Source organism: Asparagus officinalis, chromosome 4 (assembly GCF_001876935.1).
Source record: "Asparagus officinalis chromosome 4, Aspof.V1, whole genome shotgun sequence".
Classification (NCBI taxonomy): domain Eukaryota; kingdom Viridiplantae; phylum Streptophyta; class Magnoliopsida; order Asparagales; family Asparagaceae; genus Asparagus; species Asparagus officinalis.
In genome coordinates, this window is record NC_033797.1 from 3271363 (window position 1) to 3296237 (window position 24875).

Below are 24875 nucleotides of genomic sequence, written 5' to 3' on the forward strand. Positions count from 1 at the left end.
AAACAAAGGCTTTTTTGTGATGTCACAGAGCTGGAGGACAGCCTCACGCTTTCCGAATGCAGAATATTCAATCGGACAATTCTTCACTTGCATGTTGAGATTTAGATGTTCATAGATATTTCAAACAGGAAGAACGATTGATAATTATGATTTCATTGATCCGGACATTTTGTCTGGTCTTTAGTAGGTATTATCATATTTGGGAGTTTAAAGTTGTTAAAACATTGGACTTTTGTCTTTCTTTTTATGTGGTAAAAACTTTTGAGCATGAGGGAGTTTATGGAATCAACGCTAATGTTTTTGTGGGGTCTTTCGCTGATTTCAGTGGTTTATCTCTATGAAATTTTGATTGGGAATGTCGTCTTGCTTATATGTTCACTGTGTTGAATTGTGTGTCAGTATCTGATGCCTTTCTCTGCCAAGTTTGCCCATGAAATACGAAGGATTGTATCTCGAATTTTTTCCAAAGAACTATTCTCTTTTGTTCGTTTTCTTTTCGCTAATAACCTTTGGGTCGTTTAGTTACCGTGTTTCATTGAAGGTGGTATTTTTGATCAATGATCTAGCGGAGCTTATAAAGTCTTTTCTTCTCTGTTTGTTTATTTTGATATCACATTGTATTCATGCTCGTCAACCTACAACGCTGCAATGGAATAAAATCAATGATCTTTTCCGTGAAGGATGCTAATGAGAACCGTGAAACTAATGCTGTGAGACTTCAATATTTATACTAAAAGTATGCCTAGTTTTGACTTGTTGCATGATAATCTAAAAAAGCATAGTTCACTTTCCAATTCAATTATTTATCAATGCTCTATCATCTACAGCATTCGCACTAGAGAAACAAGAAGGATGATCAGTCTTTTTGATATATTACAGTGGCTCAAGTTACAAGGAATGTAAAGATCATTGTAGATTCAGATTCTGTGGCAGTATTACATAAAACTATTCACTCTATTGAATACAAGAACGAAGAAAATCTAAAGATTTAATTCAATGACTACCCTTTTAGGAGTACAGTTAGGTGGTAGTTCCTCGTGTTGAATCAAATGATTTTGATCAGCAAATACCTTCTTGCTTTCACAGCCTATTCGTTTCAGAGGCACAATGCTCGGCATGTAACTTGTGTGAAGACGCCAGGTACTTGAAACTGCAGGTTCCTCGTACATCTTGCACCCTTCTTCAAAATTATTTGCTTCATCGTACAGGATCATCACATCGTGTAACCAAACCTGCAAAGCATCGTCGCGTTGCCACAGGCCAACGAGTCTCGGAAACCTAGAAGGTGTCCCTGCCGGTGCGCGGGGGAGCTCAATGATATGCGTTCTTTCCCAGGAAATTATGTTGTGGTATTCCTTGAGAGTCCATATCTTGATGTCTGACTCTGAAGTAATGATGACAGAGATGCCCTCTTTGAGCTGTGTGAGCTGCAACTGACCGTCGTTGTTCGGAACGTTGTCTATTACCTTACCCTCTTCAGTTCCGAGGTCGATAGATAACAGGTGCAAATCTGTTGATGAATTAGCATAGGAGATTGTCCAGTGTATCTTCCCGTCGATATAAATAGGACCCTGACGTGTATTGAAATAAATATCTTCGACATCTCTCCATGACTCTTCGGCGCCCAGAGTGCGTATGGATAGCTTGCCCGGGGACCCTTCTTCTGGGCGAGAAAAGTTGTAGCCATGATCTTTAGCAATCACAACTACTTTGTACTCTTTCGTTGAGGGACTGAAGCCCAGCCCGACTGAGCAACTGAAAATATCCTGCATCGGGTAAGCAGGAAGCGTGCTGTACTCAGCACAGAGAGGATTACAAATCTCAATAGGTTGCCGGTAATCATTAGGCCTAAAGCAGAGAAGTCCGTTGCAGGTGTTAGCGAGCTTGTAGTCGTCCTCGTTCCACGTACCGTTATTCCACGTCGCGAATGACTGTCTTTTGAGGATATGCCATATCTTAGGCTTCCCTGCGACGTAGTCTTGGGCCAAGGAGATGGCGATGATGGAGAGGTTTCCGTTCCTTCGGTTGGAGAAGAAGAGAGGCGTAGGATTGTCAGAGGGCAAGTGGTCGCAATGCAGGCTTCGGAGATGATGGTCCTTGTGCATAATATCTCGCCATGCCTTTGAAACGCACGCAGAACGAAGGAGCGACTTGGTCGGAGTTCTGGGGAGGATTTCAAGAAGCAATTCTTCAGGGATTCGCTCCATTGATCAACTTTGAGAGAGAGGGTGAGAAAATAATTGATTGATAATTAGTTCTTCTCCTGGGTCTATATATAGACGTATAAGGCTTCCTAAAGTTTCAAGACTCCTAATGTAAGTAACAAAAAGATAAAATATTAAAGGCAACATCTATCAGATCTTTTATTTGGAAACAATTATTAACTTTAAAATACTTCCTATTGCATCAGAACTCTAAAATTATTAATGATTTCGGGTATGTTGCCAAAAAAAAAAAAAAACATCTTCTGTAATCATGGCGTAAACATATTCTGTAAGATTTCAAGAGACTATATAAACGCCACTCTGGATCATCATCATCATGAGCGTAAACATCTCATTAATGGATAATCATCATCATCCCGATGATTAGGGATCAGATCCCTGCTCAGATCCCTAATCTCCGTCTGCAACGGATTGCTCCTCCTCTCAAACCCTAATTCCCTCCGCGACGAGAAAGCGGGCGAAAATCCCAAAGCCGCCCAGGGTTTCCAGAGAGCTGGCCCTTGCTTTCAATCCCAATTCCGATACCCGCTCCTTCAAGATCGTATCTTTCCCGTTGCCGGGGGATGATCCCGTGCGCCGCCGTGGCTCCGACGAGGTCGACGTCTTCTCGTCGGATACCGGCAGCTGGAGCACTGTCGGTGGAATCGCCGGCCTCAGTGAGGTTTGCTCCGCAAACACCCGCATTGCTTGCTCAAAGAATGAATCTTTTTACGTTCTTGACGTCTATTACGGCCGTACTTTTGCGCTTGATTTGAAACTGAAGGAGTGTCGGCCGTTACTTTTAGGGGGATGTTGCATATTGCATTCGTAATGCGTGAGGCTATGCATGTCTGTTCTTTCATAGTCTGAAACAAATAAATTTATGTACAAATTGAAAAGTAAGGTTTAATTCAGACATCAACAAGCATGCCAAAGAAAGAAATAATAAAGATGCGCCAAATTAATTTCTAAACATTACATTAGCATAGAGACGCACCTGAATCATGAAGTCCTGAGGCGGCTGTTTTGGGCCACAGAGCTTTGCTCGGATGCCAGAATATCCTGGCTCTAGACATCCGTCCTTTAGATTAGTAGAATCTAGCAGATCGATCAGAGTTGACAGTATAATCAAACCTGGAGCATGTACAAACTATAAATTTCAGAATTCGCACACTATGACTGGAATTAGTAAGTGACGAGTAAACATAAATACCGGCAATGAAACTATAGAAAATATATGACGACAATGTCAAGAAGAAGTTACAAGAGAACATCAGAGTGGATAGTATGGGTTGTGCGTCGAAAGAAATTAAGGTAGGGGATAATGTACGTGTTATCGTTTTGTTTAGCTAGGGGATAATGTACGTGTTATCGTTTTGTTTCTGCTTAATCAGTCTAGTTCAGTATCTTCCAAAATTCATGTTTCTAGTGCCTGTAACCTCCCTAATTAACTGCATATGAGCTCTATTTCTGCTCAATCAGTACCTCGTTATCAGATTTTCCTATTTTGACATTTCTAGCAACTGTTGTTTACTTAATTGACATTTGAGCCTAACAAATTTTTAATCAATTATTTGTCCTTGTAGGCTGGAACATTCTTTTATTCACCAACAAACACTTCCGGCAGATTACGAGCATATCAATAACATATATGCATGGTAATTAAGGTAAAATTTTTATAACAATCATATGTATCCAATGTTTTAAATATCAGCCGATAAACCGATATTATCGGCGAATTATTGGTTTTGGGGGCCTTCCGCTATGATAAGTTCGATTCTAAATCGGTTATCGTTTTTGGAAGTTTATCGCTGATAATGCGGCGATAAAGTGAGTTATTGGCCGATATTGTCGGCCCAAAAATAGGAATTATCGGCCTTTGTTTGAGTTTTGACTTCGGGTAACGAGCACCTATCAAATGGACTTTAAAACCCGACCCGACCTGAGTTTTACCTTTGGTTAGTGATTCTAAACATAATTTTTTATATTTACATTTTGGTATGTTTATATTTCATTACATATGGTTAGATTAAACTTTAATATACTATATTATGTATATCACCATCCGGTAATGTCACTCTGATAAATACTACTTATCCCAGATATCCGCTATTTGATATGAATTTTGACCGCCCGATAAATCCCCACAAACCAATATTTAAAACATTGTATGTATCTTCCTCAAAACAATCCTTATTCTGTCTTCTTTTGGAGCTAGCCGATACACTTTTTGAATAAAAACTTGTTGAAGACCCATTTGTTGTGCTAGACTTTCCTTGCACTCTTGCCTAGTTTCTAAAACTTGTTATATTTTGTAATGGTTTTTCTTTCTGAAAAGCGAAGTTTTTTACAAGCCATTTTTCTTGCTTTGTTAACAGAATCCTTAACTCTTCCAACTTTTCTTTGCTCAATCATGTTTCATTTTGCAGATGACCTTGTTTAATTATTTATGAAAATGGATATATTATGCCATCAACCAGCGGCTATAACATCAATGACTTAAACTTAAACCCTTATTTCAATTTGCCTAATAAAACGTATATAGTAGATATAGGATGATGATGTGTAAATGTATTCCCAGGCTCTGCGGATTCTAAGCGAGACAAATACAAGATTTTGTGCAAGTATAACCTGATTACATGTGTAGACAAATTATGTGGCAAATGTAGACAAATTATGTGGCTAATGTATATGTAGGGGGAAAAAGCATACATGATGAAGAAGTCGTCTTTGACTTTTCCCTTTTTGGCACTTCCAAAAAGAAAAAAAGATCCACCTTGATCAAACTTCTTTGCCTTTTCCCTTGTTCAGGAATTCAAACCTGTTTCTAAAAAATGGCTGCTGCTAGATCATGTTGTTTTAAGAGATCTCAAATTTAGAATCAACAGTAAAAAAAAGATAATCTGAAACTTGAAAACTTTTCTCAAAGATTTGAGATAGCAATAACATAAAATCTGAAATTTCTATATATAGATAATGATAATTTTAAAAATTGTCATTGCCCATGCCTGTGCATGTGTGTTTGTGTGTGCGCACATGCATTCATGTATGCGAGGTGTGTTCATGCATGCATATATAGTGCATGCATGGGTGTGTAATGCATGCATGTGCCTCACGGACATGCATGCAGAAGTGTGAGTGTCAAGAACCTTTGAATCTGAAGAAAATATATTCGGAGATATCTTATTCTACTCATTTTATATTCATCAGATTTATCAGAATCCATGTACATCAAACTGACTCACATTGCTGACTATGCTCCTTCGCTACATCTGCAGATCATGGCCGTCCTTTACAAATTCCATCATGGCAGATGCTCATTGTGCAACAAATTTTCAGCACCAGGTTCATCATGGGCTCATTGTGCAACAAAGGTAATTTCCGGATTATAACATTTTAGCCTATTTTTTAAAGTAGTTGTGGAGGCTGAAGATCATATCATGTGATAACAATGTTAGTTTCCTTTCAGCTGTATTGGATAACGTGTTTGTCAAAATATTTGCAATGTCTTATTAATGCTGTTTATAAGTAACTGATTCATAGTCTTGTGCCTTCCAACACAAGTTAAAACTTATTTTAGTAGATCTCAAATATAGTATCATACTACTTGAAATAGAAATTTTATACTTTTAACTTAAAACAGGAAGAAAACAATCTCATAGGATTTGATATTTAGAAGCATAACTCTTACCAAATTTAAGCAGAAGAAAACGAAAGCAAAGAACTTACAGTTTGCGCCCGCCAATAGATAAGATTATATCTTTATTATGCTCCACAATATATTACAAGAGAAGATATTTTACAAGAGAACACTCAAGGAACACCCAAAATACAATACTCAAGCACCTTATTTTTTATTCTTCTTCTGATCGCGCTTTTAGACCTTCAGCCTTCCTTCTCAGCCTTCCTTCTAATTTATAGTCTTGGAAGGAATCTTTAAAGTGGTCGACAGCTTCCCGAAATTTCTCTGAAGTGGCACACTAATTTCAAAGTAGGAAAGCGACCCGCATAATAGACAGTAGCCGCACTAATTAGCACAGTAAAAGGTGATGGCGACATTTAGAATAGTAAGATTCTTTCTTTAAGGAAAGTAGCTTTTAAAAGCTGCTTTATAAAGCTGCTTTTTAGAAAGAGATGCTAGACGGCTCCCCGAGGCTCAATCTAGTATTTTGTCTGCTTATAAAGCTGGGCTTTTACCTTTAAGGTCGGGTGGATTATTGAATATTTCTGCCCAGATGTCTTCAGGATCCTGAGCATCTTGAATATGATCCAACCAGGTGTATCTTTTTCCATAGAAGAAGCATGACTATTAGTCTTTGGTTCGTCAAAAGCTTCAAAGAATTGCCTTTTAAAATATTCTAAGCACTTCTGCTTAATTTCGGCTTCAGAGCTTTGAGGATATTTTCGCCTTATTAAGGCTGTCATTTTAGTCATAGGATTATCTTTTTTGACTTCTTGAGTCATATTTGACTCTAACAGAGACTTATTTCTCTGAATAATTTCTTCTAATTCTTTAACTTTGGTCTCGAGACAGATCCCATTCCACCATCTGCATTGGTACGTTCTTTTAAGAATAGGAATATGTGATGGGGTCCAGTCACATATGAGCGACCAATTCCAAATCCAAGGAATCTCTACTTCTGCAAAGAAGTGTGCAAAGCACATGCCATCTATAAGCTGGCTTTCATCCATTCGTGATAATTTTGGATGGCTGTCGACCCATGAAGAATATAGCTTCAGAAGGGGTTCGGGAATAATTGCAATTTCAATTCCATAGGTTTCCCACCATTTATAAAACCAATTAGGAACTCCCTTTTGAAGGGCTTCAGGACATAGCTTGATAAGCTATGTATGTTTTTGTTTTGGGTTCTGATATAAGAACAGATCAAAGAAAGCTTGTTTATAGTCCCAATAGTTGAATTTGTAAACTTCTTTTGTAGCTTGAACTCTTACCAACGGTAATTCTTCATTGGGGTTTATAGCCCAATTGCGAGGAAGTATAACTTCTCTGATAACACATTTGCTAAATCCAGGAGGAACAGAATGATTTTCTGTAGTCCAAAAATGGGTTATTTCCATTCCTTTTTGACTTAATAAAGTCCTTATCCAAGCTCTTGATTTTAAAGAAAGAGTAGGATAGTAAGTGTCGTGAAGATATCTTTGCCGAATTGTTTCTGGTTCTTGCATTAAAGCAATATCTTCGGGTTCTAAATATAGAACTATATCTGTATGAGATTTTTCGAACCATTTAGTTTCCTCTTTTACTATATTAGTAAAAGGTTCAGGAGTATTTTCCTGATCTACGATATCTCGTACACCTTTATAAAAGGTTTTAGTATGAGAAGAGTTATGCTTCTTTGCAATAGTTCGCCAAGATGTTGGCTGTTGAGATGGAGTATGACTCCTATTTGGTATTGTTTCTTGACCTATGACGTCAAAATTAGAATTTGAGCTACTGCCGCCTCCTCTCCCCCTCCCTGAAAAGGAGGGATTACTCCGTCTCATTTGTACCCTGTAAAAATTCACGAGTTAGAAAATCTGGGAGATGATTAGAGTCACCTTTAATATATTCAATTTTAAATTGATATATTGCTAATTCTTAAGATAGATAACATTTCTTTTTTAATTGTAGAATAGTTAAACTGGGCTTTATCCCATTTGCCAGAGGTAAAACGAACTAATTGTTCCTTTTTGGTTTGTGGGTCCACTTGTTTTAATATACCACCATAACCAATATTTGAAGCATCTGTTTCAACTATTTTAAACCAGTGAATATTTGCAAGGTGAATACAAGGTAAATTTTTAACTTTAAGTTTAATTTTTCTTACCGCAGCAGTATGTTGCTGTGTCCAAGGCTTAGCATTCTTTTTAAGCCTATCATATAAAAGAACAGTATCTTTGGCTAAATCTTTATAATAATCAGCTACATAATTTAAAGCTCCCAAAAATCTTTGTAACTGTTTTATATCAGTTATTTCGTCTGGGAATTTTGATGCAAATTCAATACTTCTATCGATAGGAATAGTTGTTCCTTTGTTAATATTATGACCCAGAAATCTAATCTGAGTTTGAAATAATTTCATTTTTGGGGCAGATATAGCTAACCCATTTTTTATGGCTAAAGATCTAAAAGTCTCTAAATGTTTTACATGTTGATCGAAACTATTAGAAAAGATCAAAATATCATCTATATAAGATAAAATAAAATCCGTATAAGGAATAAAAATATCATTCATAATATTTTGAAATTCAGAAGGGGCGTTTTTAAGCCCAAATGGCATAACATTCCATTCATAGTGTCCAAATGGGACAACAAAAGCAGTCTTATACTTGTCTTTTTCTTCTATCTGGATTTGCCAGTAGCCTGATTTTAAATCAAACTTAGAAAATATTTTTGCATTAGTAATGCGATTCAACAAATCCCTTTTATTAGGAATTGGATATCTTATCCATTTAAGGACAGAATTAAGAGGTTTATAATTGATTACTAATATTGGAACATGACAAAATACTAGATTGAGCCTCGGGGAGCCGTCTAGCATCTCTTTCTAAAAAGCAGCTTTATAAAGCAGCTTTTAAAAGCTACTTTCCTTAAAGGAAGAATCTTACTATTCTAAATGTCGCCATCACCTTTTACTGTGCTAATTAGTGCGGCTACTGTCTATTATGCGGGTCGCTTTCCTACTTTGAAATTAGTGTGCCACTTCAGAGAAATTTCGGGAAGCTGTCGACCACTTTAAAGATTCCTTCCAAGACTATAAATTAGAAGGAAGGCTGAAGGTCTAAAAGCGCGATCAGAAGAAGAATAAAAAATAAGGTGCTTGAGTATTGTATTTTGAGTGTTCCTTGAGTGTTCTCTTGTAAAATATCTTCTCTTGTAATATATTGTGGAGCATAATAAAGATATAATCTTATCTATTGGCGGGCGCAAATTGTAAGTTCTTTGCTTTCGTTTTCTTCTGCTTAAATTTGGTATCAGAGCCATGTTTATTATCTGCATGTCTGCTTAAATCTTTGTTACAGTTTATTTTTTGAATATTAGCTAGTAAGAATGTAGAATATTTATATGTTCTTTTAATTCTCTTTTTAAGAGTCTAGTTTGCATGCTTATGGGACGTCACCTAAGTCGCGCTGTGTAAATCCCAGTGTTGCCGAGATGGTTAGGGTAGTGTAAGACGTTGACAGACGTGTAAGCTTTCAGCTAGATTGTTTTAGAGAAAATCAAAAGAAAAATAAATAGTCTACTTCCTTACTGGAATGATATTTAAGAGATAAATCTGTAACAAGAGAACTTTATGTTAGATATTGTGGAGACTTCGGCTCGACCGTCCAGTTATACTGGACTGAAGAAGGTCAAAAACGCTCAATTAACAGAATACGAAACTGATATAGAGTCCCTTAATAAGTGGACTATACCTGATATCCCTAATAGGGAAATATACAAAATTGGATTTCTCGACTATAAGTCGTTGATTAATATTAAAACTCTAGAAAGGACTACTACAGTCGATAGAGAAGATCAAACAATACAACTCTTAGGAGTTGCAGATATAAATCCTTATATGGATAAATACAAATATTTGCATATAGGTCTTATACAGATTGCATTTCGTCTTTTGACGTTATCAGGCTTAAACGCCTCTTTACTAGTCTGTTTAAGAGACTCACGATGTTTGAATTGGACCCAATCTTTAATGGGTATTATGGAGACCAGTTTATGTAACGGTCCAGTTTATTTTAATGTATATCCAAATTTGAGCCTCTCATTAACAGATCCAAATATTTTAGAGGCTATTAGTCTTAATATAAAGACACACGGATACAATTATATTCCTGGATCCGAAACAATTGCGATAATATATCGAATCCACTATAAAGTATTAAATACTTTAGCTCCAAAAGCTAAAAATCATTCTAAACCAGGCAAAACTGTTCTGGTTGAAACTAATGTATTATCTTCCAATATAGCTGTGAATAGACAAATAAAATGGGATGAAATAAATTTCCCTGAAAATTGGGTTATACCCCATGCAATACAACCTTTACCCATTATTAACCAAGATGTTGACCAAATTGTACAAACCACAGATGGAGAAGTTGAAATAACATTCAATCCTTCTAGAAGTATCAGAATATCTGATGTGGCATCATCTGCCAGAAATTCATTCTCTAGATCTGGATCTTATAGAACCAGTTCAGTTCAAGGGATAAATATATCCGACAATAATATTCCACATGCTTTATATAAAGATAAAACTTCTCCTCCTAATACGGAGATGAGTTTTAGAATGAAGTAATGAATTTTGAAAAAGGAAGTCCTATAAGGGAAATTCTTAATACAGAATTTTACCTTGATAAAAACAAAGATTTTCGAAATTGGTTTTTTAAAAGTTTTTCAAAACAAGACCAATTAAATTGGGTTAATAAATATTATATAGAACTTGAATATGAACAAAAATTGGGTTAATAAGTATTATATAGAACTTGAATATGAACAAAGAATTAAATTTTTTGTTCCTTGGTTTCTAAAAAGATATGTTTTAAAACAAAATAATAAAATAAGTGTTTTAGAAGACCACTTAAAACAGTGGAAAACATCAACGGGTAAAATAATTAGATCTATCAATCCACCAACAGACCCGATACAATTAAAAGATGTTTATCCCTCTACTATAGAGGCAATGGCTTTTATAAAGCCTAATGAGTTCAATGAAGAACATATGAAAGAACTAAGTAAAATTATAAAACAAAATAATTAACATAGAATGCTAATGTATGGTACCATTTGTAAACAAAATGGTAATAATGAACGTATGATAGCCTCTTTTATAACTTGTGGCTTTACTGGTATCCTTAAAGGATGGTGGGACAATTATCTGTCTGCAGATGCTCGAAATGAGATATTAGGAGCAACAAAAATAGAAAATGGTATACAGCAAGAAGATGCTGTTTATACGTTAATGTTAGCAATAGCACACCATTTTACTGGTGCTTACCTTGATGAAGGTGAAAGAATCAGGACCTTATTACAAAATTTTAGATGTCCTTCTTTAACTCATTTTCGGTGGTATAAAGACACCTATCTAAGTAGAGTTATGTCTCTAGCTGATGCTAATAGCTCACATTGGAAAGCCAAATTCATAGATGGCTTGCCGACTTTATTTGCTGAAAAAGTTCGAAATAAAATTCGAGCAGAATATGGAGGATATATTCCTTACGACAACCTATCATATGGGTATTTGTCAAACGCCTGTATAAAAGAAGGCTTAGCTTTATGCAATGATTTAAAGCTTAAAACCAACTAAAGTCTCAAAGACTTACTAAAAGAAAAGAGTTGGGAGAATTTTGTGAGCAATTTGCTTATGATCAACCTTATAAGGTTGAAAAAGAGACTATACCTAATAAAGGGAAAACTAAAAAATTCTTTAAAAGAAAAAAGAAAAAATTCTTTAAAGAAAAAGAAAGAGAAAAGCCTTATAGGGCTAAAAAGAAAATTAAACAAGAAAGGAAAGAAATTCATTGTTATAAATGTGGCCGTATAGGGCATTATGCCAATCGCTGTTATATTAAAAAGAAAATAGATGCGATTGAAGATGAAGGTCTTAAAAAGACTTTATCTAATATTTTAATCAATAATGATTCAGAAGACGAATCATATTCGTCCACTTCAGATTCAGAATCTGAAAATGAAAACTGTAAATGTGCAATTAATAATTGCAACGATGAAACAAATTATTGGAAATCTATTGTCCAAATGAATGGACTATCAATCAATATGATTAAATCTAAAGATAAAGAACTTTTATCACAAGTTCTCTCTGCTGATATTTCTTCTACTTTAAAAGATGAATTAGTAAAAAATTTGTCTAATAAAGACAAAAATCCTCAAATAGACAATGTGTTTAAATTTTCAGAAGTACAAAAAAGAAGGCAAAATATTGCTCATACTTCAAAAGATATATCTTTATCATCTCTTAATAAAGAGATACAAGAATTAAAGATAGAAGTTAAAAAATTAAAACAAGAGAATAAATATATTCTCGCTAGATTCGATGAAGGTCATGAACTTGTTCAAAATAGTGAACAAGATGATCAAGAAAATATTGAAACTAATGAAGCCAATGCTCTATTGCAAATATTGCAACAAGTTACCTCTCAAAAGTGGTATATAAATATCAACTTAATAGTTGAAGATCAATTTTACATATCAGATCTTATAGCTCTGGTTGATAGTGGTGCTGATTTAAATTGCATCAACGAAGGTATAATTCCTTCAAAGTTTTTTGAAAAAACTACTCAAACACTAAGTAGTGCAAATGGAAATCAACTAGAGGTAAAATATAAATTACCTAATGCACAAATATGTGTGCAAGGGACTTGTATACCAACTCCCTGTATATTGGTAAAAAATTTATCCCAACATATAATTCTTGGGACTCCATTTTTACATACTATTATGCCTATCCATAAGATAGATACTAATGGCATTCGTGCTACTTTTCAAGAAAAAGAAATTTTACTTGAGTTTATTACAGACCCTCAAACTAAAATGTTAAATGAGGTTAAAAATATTATGCTTAAAGAAAATCAGATAAATTTTCTTAAAGAAGAATTAGTATTTGTTCAAGTTGAAGAACAAATTAAAAAACACAAAGACTTAATAAGTCAAATTGAAAATAAATTCAAACTCACTGTATGTAGTGATGTTCCAAATGCTTTTTGGAATAGGAAACAACATATTGTTTCTTTACCCTATATAGAGGGATTTAACGAGAAAAATATTCCAACAAAATCTCGACCTTGCCAAATGAATCAAGAATATCTTGATTTATGCAAAAAAGAAATACAAACTCTTATAGAGAAAAAATTAATAAGGAAATCATATTCTCCTTGGAGTTGTACAGCATTCTATGTTAACAATGCTGCTGAAAGAGAAAGAGGTGTTCCAAGATTAGTAATCAATTATAAACCTCTTAATTCTGTCCTTAAATGGATAAGATATCCAATTCCTAATAAAAGGGATTTATTGAATCGCATTACTAATGCAAAAATATTTTCTAAGTTTGATTTAAAATCAGGCTACTGGCAAATCCAGATAGAAGATAAAGATAAGTATAAAACTGCTTTTGTTGTCCCATTTGGACACTATGAATGGAATGTTATGCCATTTGGGCTTAAAAACGCCCCTTCTGAATTTCAAAATATTATGAATGATATTTTTATTCCTTATACGGATTTTATTTTATCTTATATAGATGATATTTTGATCTTTTCTAATAGTTTCGATCAACATGTAAAACATTTAGAGACTTTTAGATCTCTAGCCATAAAAAATGGGTTAGCTATATCTGCCCCAAAAATGAAATTATTTCAAACTCAGATTAGATTTCTGGGTCATAATATTAACAAAGGAACAACTATTCCTATCGATAGAAGTATTGAATTTGCATCATAATTCCCAGACGAAATAACTGATATAAGAACAGATCAAAGAAAGCTTGTTTATAGTCCCAATAGTTGAATTTGTAAACTTCTTTTGTAGCTTGAACTCTTACCAACGGTAATTCTTCATTGGGGTTTATAGCCCAATTGCGAGGAAGTATAACTTCTCTGATAACACATTTGCTAAATCCAGGAGGAACAGAATGATTTTCTGTGGTCCAAAAATGGGTTATTTCCATTCCTTTTTGACTTAATAAAGTCCTTATCCAAGCTCTTGATTTTAAAGAAAGAGTAGGATAGTAAGTGTCGTGAAGATATCTTTGCCGAATTGTTTCTGGTTCTTGCATTAAAGCAATATCTTCGGGTTCTAAATATAGAACTATATCTGTATGAGATTTTTCGAACCATTTAGTTTCCTCTTTTACTATATTAGTAAAAGGTTCAGGAGTATTTTCCTGATCTACGATATCTTGTACACCTTTATAAAAGGTTTTAGTATGAGAAGAGTTATGCTTCTTTGCAATAGTTCGCCAAGATATATTACAAGAGAACGAAAGCAAAGAACTTACAGTTTGCCTTAATAAGTATATATAAGTATATCTCTCTTATATATATATATAAGAGAGAGTATACTTATATATACTTATATACTAATAGAAATTTTATACTTTTAACTTAAAACAGGAAGAAAACAATCTCATAGGATTTGATATCTCTATACTAGGTAGGTAGGTTACTGAAAAGAAGATAATTTGAAATATGAAAAGTTTCCTCAGAGTCAAAATAGAGCAATGACATATTATTTGAAAATTTTATGTATAGCTAATCATAATATTAAGAAGATAATGTGATCCTCCTGGCTGACTCTAGGAAAGATACCCTATCTCTTGTTTTCCCATGATTGCATGTTGGAATCCAATGATTCATCATTAGTTGTCGCCTTCTAACGTGGAAATTTGTGGATTTCATGGAGTATCACAAGAGATATTCTATGTTGAAAGTAAGCAAAGAGGTCTCGGCTTTGAATCATAGAGGTTGCAATCTTCAATCAGGAGGATACTGGATAAAGTGAGATCATGAGCTTCTGCTTGTTGTCTGTGACTATGAGGAGTCCAGCAATATCCGAGATTTTTAACTTGGAGAGCTACTAATTGAGCTGTTTGTGCCTGCACTGCCTGGAAAGACTTTAGCATCAATTGTCAGTTCTTCTTGTATTGGATTAATATAGACATGTTTATTTCTTCTATTGTGATTCATTCGCCTTCAGTATTGTTTTTTTCTTCCCTTTTAATAATTTAAACCTACTTATCTTGTTACTTGTTAGTAATGACTAATGACTGAAACTGCAAATATGAGGTCATGGAGAACATAAGTTTTTAGCATATTAGAGAAGTTGATGTATCTTTTGCCAATTGAATGTCCTATGAGCTTGAGGAGTTTCGTCTTTCTCGATATGTATCCTTGGAATAGATGATATTAGGAATATGGTAGGAATGAACTACACAGAAAAATTCGTCTTACTTGATTATTATAATACATTGCACCTGAAGAAAATAAAATAGGCATGTTGATTTCATGGAAATCCTCCGTTCACTTAGGAGTTTACTATCAATAATTTTTAATTTTCAGATGTGTGAAGTAATCAGAGTGGATAGTATGGGTTGTGCGTCGAAAGAAAGAAGAACTGTCATGGATCTGAATGCATGTATCATTTGATGGATGTTAGGTAGGGTAACCTACTGAAAACAACAAGCCAAAAGGATTTATTTATATTTTTATTTAAAAAAATATTGTCCTGTTAGTCCATATAATTTTTTTCTCTTAACATGAAACAAACTTTAGTACTTAAGTTCATTTCTCATGAGCCAACCATAATACTTCAAATTAGCCTCTAAAACATTAGTTGGAAATTACCTGGGACTCTTGACGTTAAAAGAAATTCTTACTGAGTAGTTTAACAACCCGATTTAGGGATGTTAAAGTGCTCATAAAATAGTTGAAGGGTGATATGATCAAGGTTTTAAATGTCGGATGTCGGGTTCATGTCAGATGGCTGAAATCCATGTCGGATAGCGGAAATCAGGGATATATCGGGGGACATTGACTAAATATCGGATTGCCATATCGGGTAGTGCGCATATGTATAATATCATGTCCTGAATGTAATCTAAGCATTCATAAATTCAATATAAGCATACTTTATAAATTCTATAGACTAAACATATAAAAAGGTAAATAATATATGGATTTGGGTTCATAAATTCTTTCTATCGGGTTCATAAGAAATCCTTAAACATGAAAACGGGTCAAACGTGTTTGGGTATTTATCACTAAACCCAAACCGGATAACAAAAAACAGAACTTAAAAAAAAAGTACTATATCGGCCGATTTTTTAAATCTAAAAAATAGGCCGATATGCCCGATATGACCCTAATATTTCCGATTTTGCCCTGAAAACCGACATACGAGTTAAAAACGTCCATGTCGTGTCGGTCAAGCCCTCAAACCGATATATCGGCCGACATGTCCGACATGTCGGTCGACATTTAAAACCTTGGATATGATTAGCGGCATTGAAGGCATAGATGAGGGGATTATAGGCGACGTTTCTTAATATTAATAACAACTTACAACTCTTTTTCCTAAATAAAAATGAATAAAGCCTATTTAGCATTCCTTATCAACAAAATTCAAAAAATCTCATTGCTGGCTGGAACTGCAAGTATACACTACAACTGGACTTCCTCAAAAAACTCAGAAACGTTACACTATCCAAATTGTCTTATCAGCCTTTTTCAGTTAGCATTGTCAGAACTTTTTAGCTAGAGTACAAGCAAAAGGTAATTAGTTTGACTCCCAAACAAAACTGAAGTCCAACTTTATGTACCAGGGCTATATCACCAACTCACAATAACATTGTGAAGCTCACAAACAAAAACTCTAATTATTCTCTCCTGGTTATTTTCTCTTTCACGTCATTGTTAGCCAGATCTCCGATGGAAGGCCAAGGTTCTGGTTCCAGCATCCAAACAGAGGTGCTGATCGCAGAGCTCTAAGTTTTCTTGATTTTTATTGCTATTTTTTGTGGTGTAATTGAGTGTATGATTATTGTGATTAGTTTATCTGATTAGGGGAATTTTACTATCTATGGTAAGATTGTGGTCTTGGCTATCTTTTTATTTGCATGGCAGTACTGTATTTTATTGGGCAAAATGTTTGATTTGTTCCTATTTTTAATGGTCTAATTATGCATGCAAATGGGTATCTGATCAGCTTAATTTTGAGAGCTTTGTGTCCCTTGTTCAATATTTCCAAACAATCATGTTAGGGTTTTGTCATTTGCATTTGATTTATTCCTTGGTAATATTCTGTAAGGAGTGTACATAGGCATTGAACCCTTCTCTTAAAGAATCCGCTGCCAATTCTAAGGTTCCTCTTAAAAGAATGGATGAATTTCTTCTAAATTAAAATGTTGATAAATTTCTGCTGTTTAGATATAAAATGCAGAGGTATTCTTTCTTAAAATTAGTGAACTTGAGTTATAACTTCACCTTGATAGTAGGGAAGAAGTTCATCTCAATCTGTGTTGCTTGGGAGAAAGTATCTCCTGAACTGGATCCATTGGACATGTGGTGTCAAGCTCTTGAATCAATGCAGAACTCTAGGGTTTGGAGATAAGTGTACTAATCCAAGGGTTCTTTTTTCTGTTCACCACATAAGCAATCATAACCTTGTCGAACAAAAAGTTTTCCACTGCATGGTCCCGGATATGCTGACATGAGCACGACTCTGAATTCTGAAAATGCACACGTAAACAAGGATACGACAAGAAGCATCATGTCCAATATGTTTAAGGTTATTATTTGTACTAGATGTCTTCTGATATGAGATTCCTTTTTAGGATGTTGTTGCTCAGATCTGATCACTCTCGTCAACTGATTATTTTGAGGTCGCATTGACTTCCAACATCTCAACTATATTCTTGCCTCTTTTATCGCGTAAAAAAGAAAGAACATTCTCATTTCATGATTTCCATGCAATAAGCATTCTCAAATGTTGCTTCGATGATCAACAAAGTCCTTGTTAGCCGACTCTATCCAGAAAAATTCTCTTCCTGATTGACAGCATCCAATCGGCTCCATTAATAATCATCGTCTTGTGTTGAAAAAATCACTGCATCCCTCCAAAATCCAATCAGAACTCCATTCACCAGGGTAGACTTTGAAAATCTGTCTTTGTTGGTCTTTTCTTTTCAAACCCTCAACGTGCGAAGCTTTGATACAAAATGGAGTAAACCATCTTGCAACTCCCTTATCCTTATCAGTAACCACGAATAACATATATATTGTTAGTGAGGTCTTCAACAAGGGGACCAACTCGTATCTTTTCATTTTGATGTCTGACCTTCACAGCACACTAACGGAAGATTCATAAAAGAAATTAACAAAAAGGAAAGAAAAATGAATGATCAGTCATGGCTTGGAGACATTGGGTGTTCAAGACTTGGGTGTGCATGAAATGATTCTAATACACATAACTTTACATTTGAAGCGTTGATCAGTCATGGCTTGGAGACATTAGCCGCTTGTGATTAAGTAGATAAACATCATTCTTCTTTTAAAAGTCTCATATCTCCGCCAAGATGGTGGCCTCATCCCCGTTAACTCCGTCTTTCCTCAGTCGCTATCTACTTCATGTTTTCTATCATTTTTCTCTGTGTTTGTTGCATAGAAGTTGGGAACTTGGGACGCCATAGAGAATCATGACCTAGGTTATTGTTCCAGATTCGCGTGGAACACGACCCAATTTAGAATTCATACTAGTTAAAGTTTTGGGAAAAAAACTCTTTTTTAAAAGTGTAAAATAAATAACAAGAAATGCGAGAACTTTATTAGAAGTATGCATACCTTATTGCAACATGATTCTCAAATTTTTTCAAGTGTTACCATTTGTGATATCAACTAGCATATTTCTTAAAGTTGACTCTTGCAAAACCTCTAATTCCTACATTTAAGAACTGAACCTAAAGCGTACCACATACCTAGCGTGTCATATAAGTCTACCCACCTCATATCCAATTCCTAATGGGCGGTGTACCATGCTTCCATACCTGTCCATCTCATACCCAATTCCTAATGCCATGCTTCCACACCCGTCCTGTGAACTGGATGAACGGGGTTCCATGCAACCGTGGTTTATTGCATTCTATTGTTAAAATCTACAAAACATTATTTCAGAAATAAGTAAATTCATTGTGAACTTAGTCTTCCAAATTACTATTTAACCTTAGCCATCTCAAGATATCTTTTGTGCCTCACAACTACTACTGGAAATCTTATATTCATGATTCCACTACATTGTTTTTGGATGTCTCCTCTTTTGGAATGATGTGGCAAAACCACTTTCTTCAAATGCATTTGGGTCTTGATGAAGCTGGTAGGGCTTCATCTCCATTTAGCGTGAAACAAATACCGGTGAAACTACTTCATTACATTATTACTTTTTTGAATGTGCATGCATGGAACCCTTATGTTTATGTGCATGAAACATTGATATTGGTGGTTGTAATTCCTCGAAGTTGAATGATGATTGTGAATTTTTAATTTGTTCACTATGTCAATCTCTCAATTGGCTAAATGTCACTTGAGCTCATAAGGACTGTCTGTCCTTGTATAGAGAAGCAAATGAGGGGGAAAATAGAAAATATTGTTCCTTAAATTTTTTGAAAGATAAAAGGTAAATAAAACTATCCCTTTCCTTTTGAGTTAATTATCTTATTTATCTTCTACACTTTAAACTTCAAAAGAGAGAAAAATATTAAAAAAGTAGAAGCAAAAAAGGAAGAAGCAAAAAAGATATCAACAAATCATTTAAAGGGTGTACAAACACGTAATTAGTCATTAAAAAGTATAAACGTGATTCTACTTGTTCTTCGTCCTATATTGGAAGGTTTGAACATGAAGAAATTTATCAAGACACATAAATGATTGAAGGAAGATGCATATATATTTATGAAAATGAAACAACATCTTTCCCTTATACAGTGATGCAGAGATGGGAAAAAGAGAGGGAGAATAAAGATTTATTGAACCAGTTGTAAATTGTATAGAGAATGGAATTGAGAGAAAAGTAGTGTCTTAGTAGAACCCTAAAATTCCATAGAGATGAATACAATACTTTTCAAATGTAGATAACAATATTTCAAGTGACAAACATATTATATTGGATTTTAAACAAGCTAAATGATCCGTTTAAAACTGTGATAACCCAAAATGGTATAGTCCTACATCAGTTTTCTATGTGAATGTAGTTAGTCAAGGAAGTCAGGTATTAACAATAGGTAGCACTTTTAGCGGTGAATAGAAAAAAAAACTTGTTTCACTCAATGGGTCACAGCGCTTATATAATGCCAATAGGCACATGTGCCTGATGAAGCCTAACAAATAATACCATAGCAGTCAACCAACCGGAAGTGTGAAACTAGGTTTTATGTGAGACTAAGTGTTACATTGTGTAAGGGCAGTGAGAATCACCTCTAGAACCCATCGGAGCTACCTCTAGAATCCACTTTGCTAGATGGTGATCATGAATGGATTATTGTCATGGCATGATGAGGATGTCATCTAATTAAGGTGGGATGATCGTGATACCTCAAAATGGTGTAGTCCCGCATCAATGTGTGTTCGAATATAGATGGGTTTATATAATTAGTCAACGGAGTCATGTAGCAAAAATAGATATCAGTTCTTGCGCTGGATTGAGCCAAACAACATGTTTCACGCAGTGGGTCGTAGGGGTTGAATAGGACCAACAAACCCGCGCAGGCCCGTGGCGTGAAAGAATCTGATCAATATCATTGATATTGCCTAATACAACTAAAGGAATTGGCCAATAATGTATACTTTACAATGGCAATCTAAGGTTCGAAATACAAAGAAGCTGCTTTCTAGTGGTACATTAGGCAAAAATACAAAATTAGTAAAACCCAATGTATAGACACTTCTCATATTTCTCAAATCAATAACTTGGATCCAAAATTCTCAACTACCCACACTCCATACACCAATAAAGATGAGTAAAAGCCATAAATACTACTAAGATTTCGAAGTCTCAGACCTTCTTATTGTATGATTGGACCTAATATGGATTGAGAACTATTAGGTTGTGAAAAAATTAATGTTTAGAGGTTTGTTTGGCAACTTGAAGGTGATGATAAAAATGTGAATGATACAATTTCAAGACACAAATAAAGGAGATGAAAATGTGGAAAGATATAATTTCGAGACAGAGAAAGGATATATTCCATATGGATTCCACGCATTTATTACTTTCACATTTTCATCTCACCCTTTCTCTTTAGTATTGAAAATCCCTGATTTTCATTGCTTTTTATTTTCATCGTACATGTACCTACTCATTGCTTTACATATCCCCAATATATTCGATATATCCTTTTATAAGTCTTGCCACAGAATGATATGGTCTCCATATCTTTTACCGCATTTTTGGCAAATTTTGGGCAATAGATATCCCCGACATGGCAAATATATCAGCCGACATGTCCTTTTATATGGTTTGTTGCAAAACAATATAGTTCTGCGGAATTATTTTTTAATTTTTTAGGAAACATTCTAACGCTATGAAGTTTTTAGCAACTTCTAGAAGGCGCTTTTCCCTAAGTTTCTATAACTGGTTCGTCAAAAGATATATAATCTGCATATTTGTGTGCTTAGATTTTATTAAGTATGTTTAAATTATACTTTTAGGGCATTATATTATATATGCAAATCATATGATATGTAACCACAATATTTACTACATATCCTCGATATTTTCCCGATTTCCACCATCCGATAAGGATTTTCACTGCCCAGTATTCCCCGATATTCGATATTTAAAACTTTGCTCCTACCTGGCATCTTTTTCACACTTCACCTTAGTGTGCCAAGTATCTTGTCTCCTTAACGTCTTTCTGATGTCCTCTTAATGTTTGTCAAAAGTGGTTCTGTTCACATATACACCTTCACTTTCAGATTGCCAAACACCTCCTGTCATGACAACAGTATTTCTACGACTTGACTTTTTAACTTTAGTTTTAGCGCATGACTGATCATGTTGTACACATTTTGGAATAAATATATAAAGAACACACAGAATGATATTTACAACTGATATTTTGGAAGTTTCTGATGGGTTGAACAACTGACCAATAATTTCAGAGTTTTTGTCTCATTTTATTTTAATCATTCATCGTTCATTGTGCATGGAGACATCTTGGGATTTTTAGATTTCCTTGAAGTTTTCCAAGTCTAACTCTATGTATCTGCATCCATGCTTAAAGATGTCGTAACAGTAAGGTAAGTTTTTAAATTTCCCTACCCACCATATGATCGTTTCTAGTTTATGGAAGGTGCTTTCTATTTCATAATCACTAGGAGAGGGATTTAAAGATTCAATGGGTGGAGTCAGGAAGATAAGTGGTCATGGAAAAAGTCATAAACTTGATCCATCTTATGTTCAGTGCCTTAGTAGATTGAGCACATAGGTATCTGATGCACGTGAATAAGGTACTTTCTTCCAATATTGTTTGCTTTTAGTATGCATGCTCGATATGATCCCATATTTCAACTATAAGTGGCATTTCCTATTATTGCATAAAAAAATGAGAATCTTGTATCTATTAAAAGCTCTTCTTCTTTAGCTATCTTAGCAGTCGTCTTATGTACCTTAATTTGTTTTTTCCATTATAACATAACTACGTGTACAGTTTTTTCTCGTAGCTCCAAATTGTTGACTTAATATTTTACATCGTTCTTTACTCTCTTTCTTAATACTACAGTTTCAGATCCATTTGCAAATTGAACAAATTGTGTCGATGGTGGTAAAAAGCTCAGACACAATTCGCGATATTAAATCAAAGGTTTTTGCACGGGAGGGACTGGCAGCGAGTGACCAAGAGTTATTTTTTGAAGGCAACCACCTAAGTGACACATCGAAGACACTAGCTGACTACAACATCTCCCAAAATTCCATGATCAACCTTTTGTTTGGAGGCACTATGCAAATATTTGTAAAGATCCTTTCAACTGGGAAAACTTTGAAGCTCGTAGTAAACGACAAAGATACCATCCAAAATGTGAAGGCTAGGATTGAAGCTATGGAGGGAATTTGTCAGAATCGTCAAGGACTCATCTACATGGGAAAATCTCTTGAAGATAACCCTTCATTACTTGCTTGCAATATACGAAATGGTTCAACCCTTCAGATGATTCTATGTCCAGTGGATAAGTTTGATATCTTACTCTGCACAATGAATGGGAATCTTATAAAACTTGAAGCAAGTTCTTGGTATACTATCCGAGATATCAAGCTGATAGTTGAGGGTATGAAGGATATTGATGCAACCAAACAAAGGCTTTTTTGTGATGTCACAGAGCTGGAGGACAGCCTCATGCTTTCCGAATGCAGAATATTCGATCGGACAATTCTTCACTTGCAAGTTGACATGTAGATATTGATCAATATTTGGAATCGGAGGACTATCACATTAACGATTGATAGTGAGGATTTCATTGGTTCGGCCATTCGGAAGATTGAAGAAGAAATGCCTGTGAGCTTCTGCATCAATTAATCAACCCTATCTTTGGAAGTATGAGATCAGCTACTTTAAAACTTCTGGTGACGTTTGTTCTGGTCTTTCGAAGGTAATAACGTATTGGGATGTTTTCAAGTTGTTAAAACAATAATCTTTTGTCTTTCCTTTTATGTGCAAAAAACTGGAGCATGAGGGAGTTTATGGAAATCTATGCTAATGGTTTTGATTGTTAAAATTTCCCTATATCTTCACTTGTGTTTCAACATGTGGGCATTTTATGCGTTGTGTTTCTCTGCAGAGTGTAATACTGATGTTTCTATGATTTTTATCTCAACCTCAATTGTAAGCTTGGCGTTTAGCTTCAAAGTTGCTTTCTTTTTCATGTTACGTTTTAAGCACATATGGATAGTTAGTTTTGGTATTTTTGATTGCACATATTACATATAGGACTACTCCTACGAAATGAGCCAGCTGAAATCATTGTCTATTCTTCTATGTTTTTTCTCCTTGTTCTGTCCGTATGGCACTTTATTCATGCTCATAAACTTACACAGCAAGAATGGAGTCCATCAATAATCTTTTCCAGGAAGGATGCTAATGAAAACTTCAAGAAAAAAGTGTGGGAATGATATTAATGTTGGATGTCAAAAGAATCAAAGAAAGAGCTATCAAATTAAAGGTATAGTTGTGAAACCTTGGGCTTCTCTTTGTCGAGAAACCATCCGGTGGGTATGACCCGACATTAAATGTGCACCCAAAGGATGTCAACTGTTGAATCTGGACACGAGAATCTTGAAATCTAATGATCACAGTTTTACATTATTTAGGTGCACATTTTATGATATGGGAGTGAGTGCAGTTAACATTTTTTTACCTTTTTCTCTCACATAAAGATTTCAAGTGCGCTTAGGTCCATAACATTAGACGTCCTTCAAATGAATGTTAGCCTTTATGTCATTAGATTTTGGAATTTGTCCACAAATTTAAGGGTTGACAACTTGGCGTCCTTTAGGTGCATCTTTATTGCTATGTACCATTCATACTAGATATTCTTTAAGTTAAAATGTTAAGTTTGTGAATCATCATTTGCCATCTATGCAAATATCTGAACTATGATCATTTTTTGGAAAAATTGCTTCAAGGCCCCAAACTTGAAAAAACAATGTGGCCCAGCCCCCTGTAGTTTGGCCCATGTGGCTAAGCCCTTAAATTTTCAAAAAATTATAACTGAGCCCTAAAAGCAGTTATCACACCCGTATTTGCACCCAGCCTCCCTAAAATACCCCCGCCTTCAACTCCGTGCCTCGAAAACGAGATCCGATCGCTGGCGAAACCTCTCCGTCGCATTTAAGGCGAGATGATGGCCGTTTTGGGGGGAAATTTTGGCGCGCTCCCTCCGTTATATCTCCTGTTAACCCACTCGGCTTTGAAGAGATTGTATTTATGGTGCAAAGAGCAGATCTTTGCGGTTAGGGCTTACGATCTTCAGCCCCCTACTTGTCCTAAAGTGCCCTTCATAACTCCGAACTTAAACTCAAAAAAGAGGTTGAAGAATACCCTTGAGAACACTGCTCTCTCACCCAAGGAACCATGCAAATAAGGGGGCTCTCCGCCATAGCATGAAGGATTTAGA

At 35.1% G+C, this 24875-nt stretch overlaps 2 protein-coding genes across 3 annotated transcripts; one reads left to right on the forward strand and one right to left on the reverse strand.

Annotated features, from left to right (window-relative positions):
• On the reverse strand, positions 981 to 2207 carry LOC109836250. The gene has a single exon (XM_020404114.1). The coding sequence runs from the start codon at positions 2205 to 2207 to the stop codon at positions 981 to 983; it is 1227 nt and encodes a 408-aa protein (XP_020259703.1).
• LOC109836376 (polyubiquitin 11-like) lies at positions 2466 to 23600 on the forward strand. 2 transcript variants are annotated; one of them, XM_020404261.1, is made up of 4 exons: positions 2468 to 2886; positions 3791 to 3871; positions 5483 to 5578; positions 22487 to 23600. In XM_020404261.1, exons 2-4 carry the CDS (start codon positions 3860 to 3862, stop codon positions 23156 to 23158), a joined length of 780 nt encoding a protein of 259 aa, XP_020259850.1. In that variant the 5' UTR covers positions 2468 to 2886; positions 3791 to 3859; the 3' UTR covers positions 23159 to 23600. The 2 variants fall into 2 exon arrangements, with proteins under 2 accessions (XP_020259851.1, XP_020259850.1); XM_020404262.1 differs by lacking the exon at positions 3791 to 3871 and having other exon boundaries at positions 2466 to 2886.